At 39.5% G+C, this 13657-nt stretch overlaps 1 protein-coding gene across 4 annotated transcripts in view; it reads right to left on the reverse strand.

Annotated features, from left to right (window-relative positions):
- The window catches only part of PPP1R9A (protein phosphatase 1 regulatory subunit 9A), a 778883-nt gene that overhangs the window by 188828 nt on the left and 576398 nt on the right, over positions 1 to 13657 (reverse strand). For all 4 annotated transcript variants that reach the window (XM_078663735.1, XM_078663734.1, XM_078663733.1 and 1 more), the window contains one exon: positions 6144 to 6315. In XM_078663735.1, coding sequence (XP_078519861.1) covers positions 6144 to 6315 — 172 coding nt within the window. The remainder of the gene's footprint in view (positions 1 to 6143; positions 6316 to 13657) is intronic.

Genomic DNA, 13657 nt, shown 5'->3' on the forward strand with positions numbered 1-13657 from the left:
CTGAAATGGGCAACATGGATTCACTTTTGACAAAAAATTGTTCAATCTACCTCCAAGCTAATCTTACATACAAAACTAAGGGCCAGATGTAGGTAGGCATTTACCGGTCGGTAACGGCCGAATTCGGCCGTTACCGACCGGTAAATGGAATTTGAGATGTAGGGGGCATATTTTTACAGAATCGGTAAATTTACCGATCGGTAAATTTACCGATTCTGTAAAATACCGAATCGGTATTTTTACCGATTCGGTAAATTTGATATGTAGGTGGGACTCTTCTGAGTCCCACAAGCCTTACCGATTCGGTATTTTACCATCAAATTCAATTTGATGGTAAAATACTGATTCCGGTGTGCATACACATGTGTGCATGCACACCTGTGCCATATGACAGGCAGACCTGTTTTGGGGGTGCCTACAAAGCCCATAGGAATGAATGGGCATTACCGGTCGGTATTTACCGAATCGGTAAATACCGAATTTCACAAGGGTGCAGGGGTGTCACTTTGACACCCTCTAGCACCCCCAAACAGGTAAATACCGACTTTTACAGATTCGGTAAATCCACATCTGGATTTACCTACATCTCCCTCCTTATATTTTACCGATTCATAAATACCGAATCGGTAAAATTCGGTATTTATGAGTCGGTAAAATATATTTACCTACATCTGGCCCTAAGTCATAAATATCATGGAATTCTTATGTTTGTTCTCATAAATTTGAAATGCTATTACATTTTAAGTGGTTTCATGCACTAATGTATAATCTTTTGTTGTGGAATATGTGTGTTGTTAAAGTTTACTTACTTCATATTGATTCTATGGGCAGTAGGTTAAGTTTATTTCTCAGTGTGAAAACATGCATAGCGTGGGATTTCCACGTATTGGCTTGAATAGGATTTTACGATTGGGAGCAGTGGCTTGATTTTTACTGCCTGCAAAGATGTTCACCATGCTATGTTGTTGTGCTAGGAAAACATGATTGACTGACAAAAACTTGTGCAAGTTTGATATATCTGACACGGACAATACAAATGAAAAACACACATTTGAGTTTTTGATTTTTACTACACATATCAAAGGTTACAATCATCCAGGTAGGCACTGACACTATTAAGTGCTTAAATAATACGTCAGAACCGCCCAGCAATAAAAGTTTAAAAGATAGCTACAAATACATGCCTTACATTGTTAATGACCAACATACAGGGTGCTTCGGCAGAGTTAATGCCCTGGTAGAAGTATTGATATCCCCAGTCTGCGCCTCCAACCCACACACTGCATTGTTAAACAGGAAGGTACCCTGAGGTTATTATTGCTATTATAAACAGTAAAGAAAAACACACTGATACACATGTAGGATTGATCAGATTCACATTAAGATCTTGATAATATGATATTTAAGTCGGTGAACATTTTCAACGTATGGCTATTCTTGTAATTGAAACAACAACTAGAAAATTGAAATGTTGGGAGCTCCACTGAAAACAGTGGAGTGACTCAGGTCTAATAATGGCTGCTATACGCCTTCTCCAACATTCCAATAAGTGTCTTTTTCTTTCTTCCATTTTCCTTCAGAACATTTTTCCCTTAGTGGGTGGAATGTTCTGATAGCCTTTCTGTCTGGGCTATGCCGGTGGTGAAAAGCACTCTTCCTTGTTATAAGCCCAAGCCACATGCCCTTTAACTGGTATAGCCCTCATCTGTGGGCTCTAGGGCTCTGGTAAGATGTTGTTTATTTGAACTTTTAATTTTAGTGCATGATATCAGCTAGTCAAAGGGTCACTCAGTCCTCCTCAATGCATGCTTCTCTAGAACAGAAAAAAATCCTAACTCTTCAAATAATATTGTAGTATAGCTATTCTAAGTCAATTATGAAGAAGTGTTGAGAGTTCCAGTGATAGTGAAGTTGTGAGGGCATGGCATAACATCATATTCCTACTGACCTGTAAACTGTCCTAACAGTTGGCACCGTATGTCCTGCACCTTTTACATAATTTTATATTTGCTGGGATAAGAGTTCACATATGTTGTGAGAGGACACATTTGCAGAATATAAACATGACTATCAGCAACAAAGCAAATGAGATAAGACGGGAGGGAAAATGAAGGAAAGAACAAAAGATGGAAGTTTTCCAGTTCATGAAGGCAAAGGGAACATGTGATACTGTCAATTTTGGCACAATTATGGCAGTATAACTTCAGATACCTGGTCACAGATAAACTCACATTTTATATCTTTTTCCACAATGAAATGTATCATCAAGTCAATTTTAGCATTACATGTACAGACGTTCAATTCAAAAATGCAAATGCAAATCCTAATAAAATGTTATTTCAACAGGATCACAATCAAAATATATTGGCTCCTTGTTTACTATTTCCCCCAAAATGAAATAATGGAAAGCACCTTACTCTGACAGAACAAAAATATTTTCCATTAATGTAATGGTACAAAGCTTCAGATTACTTACCGGTAATCTTCATTACTCTGGCCCAGCTCTTCATCATGACAGTAATTACTCTGTGAAGGTGAACACATATTTATTGATTGGTAAGGTAGGGACAGCTAGCAGTTTGAACTGTGTCCTCTTTGGCACATAAACCACCATTTTGTCCTTGCCAACCCGAGGTACCAAAGCACTGCACATGTAGTGAGGGTCTGTCATTGTGGACAATTTACATATTTTTGTTATACTTTTAAATAAGAAAAAGGGTCTGAATCTGGGTATTTTTACTCCCAATGATCACTGCTTGTAAAATGTAACTGTATTTTGTCAGTATTAGTGAGAAATAATCAAACTCTAGATTGACTGAGTTTGTCTCTTGCTGTTGTTTATTCTGCAGGATCTGAAATTGTGCACGGCTGGTTATCTGATGGGACTGGACAGACAGATCACATGTATCTAAGTGGTGTCCTGTATACTCACTGATATGTGTATGTGATGGAGCTGCCGGGAAATACATAATTTAAGGACAGAAACCCTCACTCACCCAAGGGTGAAATGTTTCATCATTAGGTTCCCTCCTCACACTCAGACTGCAAGGTTCATGGTCTGGGCTACGACTCCCAAAAGGGGAGGAGCTCAGGTGTTTTACAAAGATGAGCGATATAAAGGGGTTAGCAAGGGGAAGAGTGCATAAGAATTTACTAATTACTTAGCTTACTTTTGGATTACGTTGGCCCGCGATTTGAAGGACAAGCGAAGGACAAACAAAGATTATCATATGTGCTGTTTTTAACCTTTTTCATATTTGGAACTGTGGTATCTTTAGCCTTGAAAAAGTCCTATGGAAGAAAAACAGGAAGGTTGCTTATATGGAGAAATATTTTAATGCCATGCACAGAAGTTTGTGACAAATAAACAGACAAATTAGAGCAACTCGATCCTGTGACTACATATATTCACTTATCAAGGAATTTATGGAAACAATTTTACAGTGTGTGCTTTGCTACCTTCCTCATAAGTTGCCTGGACTATCTTACAGAATGGAATTTCCCACCATAGGTGGTTGGGTGCTGTTACCATGTGAGCACTCCTGCGTGGACTCTTCTTCATGGTACTTAAAACTCATTTATTCTTTTTGTGGGATACTGTTACCCCCAATCTGTATTGAGTTAGGATATGCAAATGCTTAGAATAGCCACTCTTTTTACTATTATGCTGCAGTGAAAGAGGGAGCAATTCTTTTGGACTGCAGCTCTATTTTTCACTATTGTGTACTTTCCAATTCAGGTGCAAACTGACAAATTCTGTGCCTGCATTGGGGAGGGTGCATATTTACCAGTAATCTTGCACTCCATCAGTGTTTCTGCCATGAATGCACAATGAAAGGTGTACCATGGCACCGACAAGCACAGAGTGCGTTTGATCCAATATGTCATCATGGCTAGGTGAAAGTGAAACACTACACACAAGGGTAGAAAGTGCTTGATATGAGGCATTTCAAAGTCATTTGTTGTTACCATTGCTGCTGTGCCTCAAACCAATTATGTTTAGCACATGCAATTGTAAAAAATATGGCGGCAGATAAGGAGCATTAGGCCCTTTAAATCTAACTGCACGTACACTCCGTGGTCAGAAGGTTCACCAAAGGAATCACAAAATTGTTATTTCCGTCCTATTTCTGTAGATGTCCTTGACACATCTTTCTGGAAAACTTTTCTATGACAGTCTTTCCAACTGGAAGCACCCAAACTACAGACCCTAACAAACTTTGAGCAATTTACCAAATGATTGACCTCTTTACTTGGGAAGGCCTTAACTGAGGAATACTTTCTACATTGTGGTACCACATTAACACTTCTTTTGGTATTTTCATGTTGTCGAACAAACAAGAGTAGTGACCAAAAGGACTCCAAAAGAAAACATGATGACCTACAGCTCATCGTGGGTCCTCCCAAATTAAGGGAATACAACAGTAATTTCCCTAACACAAGAATTTCCATTTTTATCAAAGTGTCTCACTTAAAATGGTGGTCTACACATCCTTGCAAGAAGGACTTCAGGACCCTTGGGTGAGGCTAATTTTTCCTCCTGGCACTCATTCACATTGCAGCTGGCAATAGAACACTCCTGGAAAAGAAACTTCCCCTGAGATTACTACACAGGCACAGAGCAAAGGTACAAAATGGTGAGATGATCTCACCTGGGCTGGTGATGACGATGGTTCATGATGGATCTCCATACAGGCCTTAACAATTTTGTCATTCCAGGGCTCGAGCCTAGATCCTGGGAGGTAGGCATGTTCTGGACATGGGAGACTAGCAAAGACTTGCTGCTACTGTATATTATCCAATTGTCCATCAATGATGATGGCCATGACGGTGGAAAACATGGCTGCCATTTTTTGTTTTTAAACCATCACAATTTGAATTTTCTTTTTCCAGATGGCATAGGCAGCAGATAGGCCCGGTCTGGACTAGAAGCAGCTCCTTAGAACCATAGATGATAACCACCTGACAAAGAGGCCCACTATATGTCTGGATGCCCTCAACCAACAGTTTCTGGCCTACTTGTTGGCAGTAAAACTATTACACAAACTGCCTTTGTTGAAACCTTTATCCTAAAAACTGACCGCTTTAATTTTATAAAATGAACCATAGGTGCTTATGTATTGTAAGTTTTCTTATGTATAAGGCTCTTTCACCCAACTGCTTCTTGTTCGCTGTTAATGTACTGTAGGTGTCCTCACATAAAGCCCTCTGTCGAGCCGCCTTCTTCTTGTTCAAAATATAAGTAATTCCTAAGTAAATAAATAAATAAAGATGCCTAGCATCTGCATTTTTAAGACAAGAAAAAAAACCAAGGCAAAATGGTTGTTCCAAGAAAAAAAAGAGTAGGTTTGAGAAGAAATAAACTAACCAAGCAGATTAATTCATACTTTAATGAATAACAAATGTATTTGAATCAACTATACATACAGGATTGGTGAAGCTGGTCTGATGGCATGCTGTACCTAGGTGATTTACACTTAAAATTGACAGAGAATGAGGGGTACCATTCACATTGTAGATATTACTATTTCTGCTGTCTGTCTACCGAGATCTTTGAACCTTCACAGAGTAATAATAGTAAGGATGAAGAAAAGAGCCAGAGATTGCATTCTTTCACTCTAGCTCCTGCAACGGGAATAAAATGCCACGTGACACATAAGATGATGAATTCTTTACAGTATATTTACATTTTAACCATTATTTTCCTTCCATATGTGGGCACCTAGTTGTCAAGTCGCTTGATTTGTCCTTCAGGTTGCATATGCTCAATAGTTTATCTGCTTAGAAGACAAACACATGTGGGTAGTAAGAAGAGACTGCAACACTATGGTTGTGACCTACTCCATTGAGATGAACTAAGCTCTTGAACCTTAAAGCAGCTGCAATTAATACAAAAAAGGAACCACTCCTCATTAAGCAGACGTTGATGTTTCACCAAGCTAACGACGTGAGGAACATTACCCATCACCCAGCCTGCATGTTATTAGCTTCACTATAGTTTTTGTGAAGATACAGAACATATTTTATCAAAACGGCAGGCAGTACAGCAATGTATATACAACATAGAACCCCACTGATGCAAGACATTTGAATGAAATCCCATTATTTACAGTTCCAAGAGCTTTTGGCTGTTTTCAACAAACCTTCATTTAAATCATCCGTGCAAGGCATTTGCTTTGAGTCCAGGTTTTCCACTGGAGAATCTCTTGAGACTTCTGAAAGAGTTGTTCTGGTTTCAAATATGTTGTTATTATTGTTAACTTGACTCCCATTTTGCTTCAGTAGCCTATATACCTCTGTTTCCAGGTCTCTGATCTGCAATAAATATATTATAACATTAATTCGCAGACAATATACAGACAAGGTCTGATTAAAAGTGGCCCGATAAGTGAGGCATAGGGATTGCAATTACTACTGGTGCAGTATTTATTGCACACGGATATGATCCTTCATTAATTTCAGCAAGTCAAACCTGCTCGGATTTAACAAGGCCTGGTATTTTACTGGGGCATTCATAATTAAATGTGGCAAGCACCAAAATCCATGTTATCTCTAAAAACTTGCAATAAAAATTGTGTCCGATAAATTCCGAACATCTAAATATCAGATTTTTATCAGATGCAATAAATATTGACTCCAGCAGGGCCTACTAACTTTTTTCAGTTTTACATATTCTTGCTAGCCTGAGCTAATCAAAGAATGCTGGTTTTTACATGGTGATTACCATTCATGACAATTCTCATACTTGGGGTTACTAGTGGCCAGAGATACTATTTACTGGTCACAAAATACTGGTCACAATTTGTGACCTATAATTTTGCGACCAGTGAATATTTTCCCAATTAATCTTTGTGCAGATATGTTGGTTTGTAAAATTCTGATTTGGTGTGGGTTGCAATCTGACCTACCTTGCTAATATTCATGAGGTAGGTCACAAATTGTTACTCACTCTTATTGGAGGCCATCATCGGGATGAGCAGACTACCATGTCTGTGATTGCCTTTAAATAGAGTACACTTTTGTTAAAAGAGAAACAGCCATATTTTAAAAGAAAGGTTTTCTATTTTTTAAAGAATCTTGGGTTGCTCTATAGACCATTGACTTCTCATCAGCAAACTTTTCTTTTTTAAATCACAAAGAAAAGGGGTCTTAAATAGAATTCTTCCCTTTAGTGATTGGGTTATCACTCCAGCTTGGGGGTCAATAACATTTCAATATTTTGCAACCAGATTTTGGTGAATATGAGACAAATTCAATATTTGACAAAAGACACCTACAATATACCACTAAAGCAAATATCCTTTTATCTGACAGAGGCACAGAGAAATGACACTAATTTGAATGTATAAAACTTTGCTAGGGTGTTGTCAGTCATGGAATGGGCAAGTGTCTCTATAGAAACTGGAAGGAACTTACTGTTGCAAGAGAAAGATAACTTCCATTACATACAATGTTAACATATTCTGTGCCTTATTTAAATATTCTTCACGGTTAATAATGGACTTAAAATACTTAGGCCTTGCAACCAGAGTACTGTACAACTATCAACTGTTTATTGTATTTGTGTACTAATGACTTACTGTAACATGGCAATAAAGTCTTCTAGCAGGCGTTCTACAACCTGTTTTAGAACTTAAAATATATGTAGCAGGCTGCGATATACTATGAAGTTGTTTAATCTTTATCTCAGTGAGGTGTTAAAGGCTTTCAGAAGACAATTTCTGCTTGCCTAGGTGAGTGGATCTGTGTGTTAAAGAGAATGGAGAGGTATTACACAACTAAATGCATCTACTCCACAGCAGGTGGCACTATGAGTAATTTCAAATGGGTTATTTAACTAACTGACCACGTAATTGGTTTGTTTCCAGAGAGTCCTCAAATGAATGTAAACATTTGTGAAAGGTAAAAGTTTACGTTTATGTGTGTGGGTTTTATAGATCGCGTAGCTGCCCATGGGCTTCCCAGCACTGTGGAGCAGGAGAAAGCATGGACTGAGGCTCAACCTGGGAAAAGTCAAGTCTTCAGTTTCTTTCTGAAGGCCAAATCGTTCATGGTAAGTCTTAGATCTGTAGTCATAGAGTTCCAAAGTTTCGGCACTATATGCGAAAATGATCTTCCTCCCCATCTGGCTTTCCCAACCCTGGTGGTTTTGGCCAGGAGTTCAGTGGAAGATCTTAAGGCTCTTTCTGGTGTGTATGGTGTGATCAGGGTTCTAAGTAGGGTTGGTCATTTTACCTTTAAGGCCCTATGCGCTATGCACTGTATTTTTAACTTAATCTGGGCCTGGACTGGCAGCCAGTGGATCGACTTCAGTGGCTTTTGTGCTGATTCATGTCTAGGTGTTTTTCCAAGTAGTCTGGCCACCACACTGCACCACCTGTAATCTATTCAACACATATTTCGGTGAACCCAGGAGGAAAGAATTTCTGTAATCAAGACGTGAGATCACCAGCCCCAGTACCACGGTTCTCTGGGTCTCCTCCGGAATGAGGTCCATGGTTTTTCAGAGCATTCTGAGGATTCCGAAACAGGTGGCTGCTAGTTTCCTGGCTTGGGACTCCATTATGACGTTGCAGTCTAACCACATTTCTAAGTTTTTTATGGGGCTCTTATGCTCCGAGGGAAGTCCTAGTTCTTTTGGCCAGTTCATCGTGATTTGCGGTGTTAACTTGTTGCCTAGGAACATTTGTTCTGTTTTGTTCCCGTTAAGTTTTAACCTACTGCTTGTCATCGATCTGGCTATTACCATTGGTCTTCTTATGTTTAGAGGGCCTTGTTTCGTACCCCTTCTAAGAGGGGATGAGTCCACTGGGATCTTATCCCGAACCTTGGGGGTCTCAAGAGAGTCTGTTATAACACAAAAACACCGCATTTAAGATATTGGTCTTATTTATAGATTCTTTATTCCCTACTGGCACTTTAAATACCAATATGGTTAGTGCTAGAAATTGAGAGCTGTGAGATATACTTGAAGTGGATATGCTCGATGCAACTGGGCAGAGAATACAACCAGCGAAACAAATAGAGCATACCTGGCAATCACTGTGTTATTGGAGGCAACTACAGCCAGTGAATACAAACTGTTAGTAATCAATGGTACAATTCTCAAAGCTTTTTGGGATGTGCAATTTTTGGTGACAAATTACATGGGCAAATTAATAAATTTAATGATGCATATCGTTGTAACTAATGAATTAATAATATTGCACTTGAAACTATTTGATTGCTTTGTTTAGACGTGTCATTTATAGTGTAGTTTAGTTTTGCCATATTTTTGTGTGAGCCAACATTTATGTAAGATGGATGTCCTTTCTGGTGTTTGGTTCATCTTGCTTATGTCATTCACCCCTCCCAGTCAGTGACCCGATGCAAGTCATCTCTCCACACAGTTTTCATGGAGCACAGAATGTTATGATGTATAAGGTGATGATAAGAATAGAAAACATGTATTGTGAATGAAGCTTTCCATTGTGTATCTGATGTATTATTTATAAGGGTTTCCACTGTAGGTTCCAATGAAGGCATGCCCAAGAACATGATTCTATTAACTATTGTTTAAAAAATCTTTCATATTGTGTTGTACCTCTCTGGAGTGCAGTTGCCGAGGAAGCAAGCAGAAGATTTCGATTAACTTAAGAAATGGGTTAGTGCTAAGAAACTTTAATAATTGCACAGCTGTTTTGATTTGCCAATGTGACCTAACCATGACCATACCATGTTGAATAAGCATTTTTAATAATTATCATGCATAAATTGTGTATAAAAAACCCTGGTTTGAAGGTTTTGAGGGAGACTTCCCATTTTCCTTCCAAGACTCTGTCCGATTATTTTGAGACGTTCTTTCTTCTCTTATGATGCTGTTAGGACACTTTATGAGTTTGACAGTTAGAATTTTCCCAGTTACAATTGTTAAATAGGGATTTTACTATGGCTTGCAATTTCGTTTTTCTGTATCTGAGCCGTCATGGGAAATGTATATTTTCTTCTGTATCATATTTATTGACAATTCTGAAATACATTTATTTTTCCCTATTCTGATCCAGAACTCATTTATTCAATGGCCCTAAGTTTATTCAGATATTACTCTACTAAATGAGTGCTTATTGGTGAGGAGAGTAGTCTCTTATTGCTGGGGAACATCCTTTACAACGCAACTTTTACTCCGCACTACCATTACGACGCAGCTATTACAACGCAAGTCGTTACAACGACTTGCGCTGGAGGGCGCTGTAGGATAGGGAATAGTTTAATTTTCTATCCAACACCTTCCCTACTATCCACGGGGACTGGAGTTGGAAGAGAAAATTAAACTATTCCACTATCCAGCGCCCCCCAACGCAAGTCGTTGTAACGACTTGCATTGCAAAAACTGCGATGTAATGGCATGCGGAGTAAAAGCATGCGTTGTGATGTCATACATCCCTTATTGCTAGATCAACATGAGATTCCAGAGCTGAACTGCACAATATAAAAATCGGGTATATAAAATACTGGGTTTCAGGCAATTCTTGTGGTTCAGGTCCCATGCCATACTGCTCTTCACTTAATATAATTACTGAATTTTCAGTAGAAATGGTAATACTGTGCAGTACTGTGGTTAGAAAACAATCTACTTTTTCTAGTCCACTAAATACCATAAGAGCAGAAAGCTTATGTAAACGTGTGCATATTTGGTTGTATTATCTTGTTTTTACAAATGGAAGGAAATATGTGTAGTTGTCAAAGAAGAATTCACAAAAACAGTTTTCACTTATAGGCCAAAGGAACAAGTTGCTTATCTTTTGTAATGCTCTTTCTGCTGAATACTCTAACCACAGATTCCTCACCTTCTGAAATTCCTCAAGCACCAGACTGGATATGAAATTGTTTTATAGCAATTACTCCCACGTGCTGGTAGGATGTAAAATTGGACTCTGCATTGAACTTACTTTGTCTTCAAAAAAGATGGCACAGTGCACTACCTAGCCACCCCAGCATGATTACATCAAAAACCTTTCACTCTTAATAACTTGGAAGAATGACAGTGCGTGAAGTCTAACTTGGGGAGTTTTTGAGAACCCTAAAAGTCCACTCCACAGAACAGGTAGGAGGGAGGGCATTGAAGAATTTGCAATTAGAGTCTCCACTAGAAAGAGAGCCATCAAAGCTAAGTAATGTTTTCTTCTAACAGTGTATTCCTCACCCTTTGTATAGATATCAAAGCAATAGCTCCAAAAAGGTGGATGAGGTGAGATGTGGACTTAGCCAAGGGAGACAAGCAGGAGAGGGCCAGTGAAATGGGCATCTCTTCAGTCTTGACTGTCTGTCTATACAGTGCTGATTGGTGAAGGTGTGTACAGATGTCCATGTTGAAGCCAGGCAGATGTCCTACAAGAAAGATACTGCCCAAACCTGCTGTAGCAGCCTTGGCTATTTTGGAATAGACCCAACATTCCTGAAGAGGCTCCTTATTAGCCAGGGCATAGCATGTCTTAATGCACAGAATGAAACACTGGGATACTGTTCGCTTCTGGGCGTCTTTTCCTTCGTAGCACTGGCAATGCTGATAAAAAGCTGATTATCCACCCAGTGCTTTCTTGTGTGCTTTATGGCAAATTTAGAAGCTCTTCTTGGATCGAGCCGCTTCTTCTTAGAGGGTTGAGGCTAAGTGAAAAAGGCAGGAAGGGTGATGGCTTTTTCCATATGAAAGGGCGATACCACATGTGGCAAAATGAAAGCAACTGTTTGCAGGGCCACCTTATCTGAGAAAAGGCATTGTTGAAAAAGTGCACTGATAGTGGCTACAGCTTGCTGATATGATACACAGATGTAATCAAATTGAATTGAGAAATTCCATCTTGATGGTCAATAATCTCAGAAAACAATTGCACATGAGCTCAAAGGACGTGCACATTAAGAATGTAAAGACCAAGTTTAGGTCCCTCTGATGCATGCATGAAGAATGAAGCAGGGAGTAACACATATATAAGACAAAAGGGCACTATACCAGGTGTCTTGAATAACAAGAGTTGGTCATACCAAGGTAGAAAGGGCGAAAGCGAAAACAAATAACTTTTAAAAAGGCCCACTACAAAGCCTTGCTCGAGTTAGAGATAGAAACAATAATAAAACATCAAACAGTTTGGCCTGCCAAGGGTTGCCTAGACGGTCTTTGCATCAGGCCACAAACTTAATCCGATAACTGGAATAAATAGTGTTGGTCGATGGGAGCCTAGCCATGAGAATAAAATCCACTACTTCCGCAGATAACTTATATCTGCTCAGTGGTGCTTCTCAATCTCCACAAATGCAGGTGGACATTATGGAGATTCAGGTGCAGGACCCTGCCATATTTCCTAAAAACTAGGACTACTGGGGAGAGGGCCAAGTGATCAGGCTCAAAAGATTGGGGTACCATATTTTTCTGACCCAATCTGGAGCTATCAGAATGATTTAAGCCAACTTTGTCCTTGTCCTCTTCAAAAGTCGACATAGGAGAAGCAGAGGCAAGAATGTGTACAGTGGACTTGAATACCACTGCAGTGGGATTGCATTTTCCTCAGGAAACTCTTGGTGGAAACTCAGGTATGGAATAATCAAGACAGTGCATGCTCCCAGCAATGGTGAAAGATCTAACCAAGCCACGCTCCACTGGGCAAAGATAGCTTGAGCAACCTCTAGATGAAGATGCCATTTGTGTCTTCCAGCTGATGTCTGCTTTGCTTGCCTACTCTGGTATTTAGCCTCCCATGATTGGCCATTAGGGAGAGCCCTTTAAGGTCCAGCCATTTCCAGAGATGCCATATCTACTGTCAAGATCCCTAAAATCACTGTCACCATCAGTCAATCCTGCTTATTAGTGAACTGTGGTAAGATATTATCATGCAACAACCTTACTTGTCACCTAATTCCATGAGAGGAGGAATTTTCCTGGTATTTGTAGGGTATCGCTAAACTCGGGGTAGGAGCAGAGGTATCGTCCTGTAGTCACACATACATCAAGGGACCGCCGTAGACCAATATGTCACTCTCCAAGCACAGGTTGGTCTCATGAAATTAGACAACGGTTAAGGTCGCTACACAATATTATCTTTTCACAGTTCACTAATAAGCAGGATTTACTAATAGTGACAGGGATTGTAGGTATCTTAGACTTGAAGAAGGCTACCGACCCAAAGTGGCAGTAGATGGTTGACCGAAACATGTTGACAGTGTAGAGGGATGGTATGGCGCTAATACCCCAAGACCAGCTTATAGTTTGTTTTAACCCTTTCAAGGAGGACCAGAATAAATTAGAAGGATCAGAATAAATTAGAAGGATACGTCTACAGTAGTTTTAATGAGACACTGCACAGTGTATCCCTTTGAGTGTTTTGAAATTGAACAATTCATTGTTCCACCTCTTGTGTTGGTTACACAGGCGGTGTAGTAGCACGCCTATTTGTCGAAACATGCCATTATTAGTTGGTGATGTCACTTTTATCACCGCATATGGGTCCACAAAGAGGTTGATCATGTTTGATTCTTACCTCCTCATCTCTTTTGTGCATGTTAGATTTATAGTTTGGGAGGCCGGTTGAGGAGCTGCACATTTCGTCCCTTCTTTTGTGTGCATAGTATGTGACTTAAAATGTAGATATTGTCTTAAAGGTTGCCTATTGCTTTGCCCACTGAATGC

Source organism: Lissotriton helveticus, chromosome 10, assembly GCF_964261635.1.
Source record: "Lissotriton helveticus chromosome 10, aLisHel1.1, whole genome shotgun sequence".
NCBI classification, from domain to species: Eukaryota; Metazoa; Chordata; class Amphibia; order Caudata; family Salamandridae; genus Lissotriton; species Lissotriton helveticus.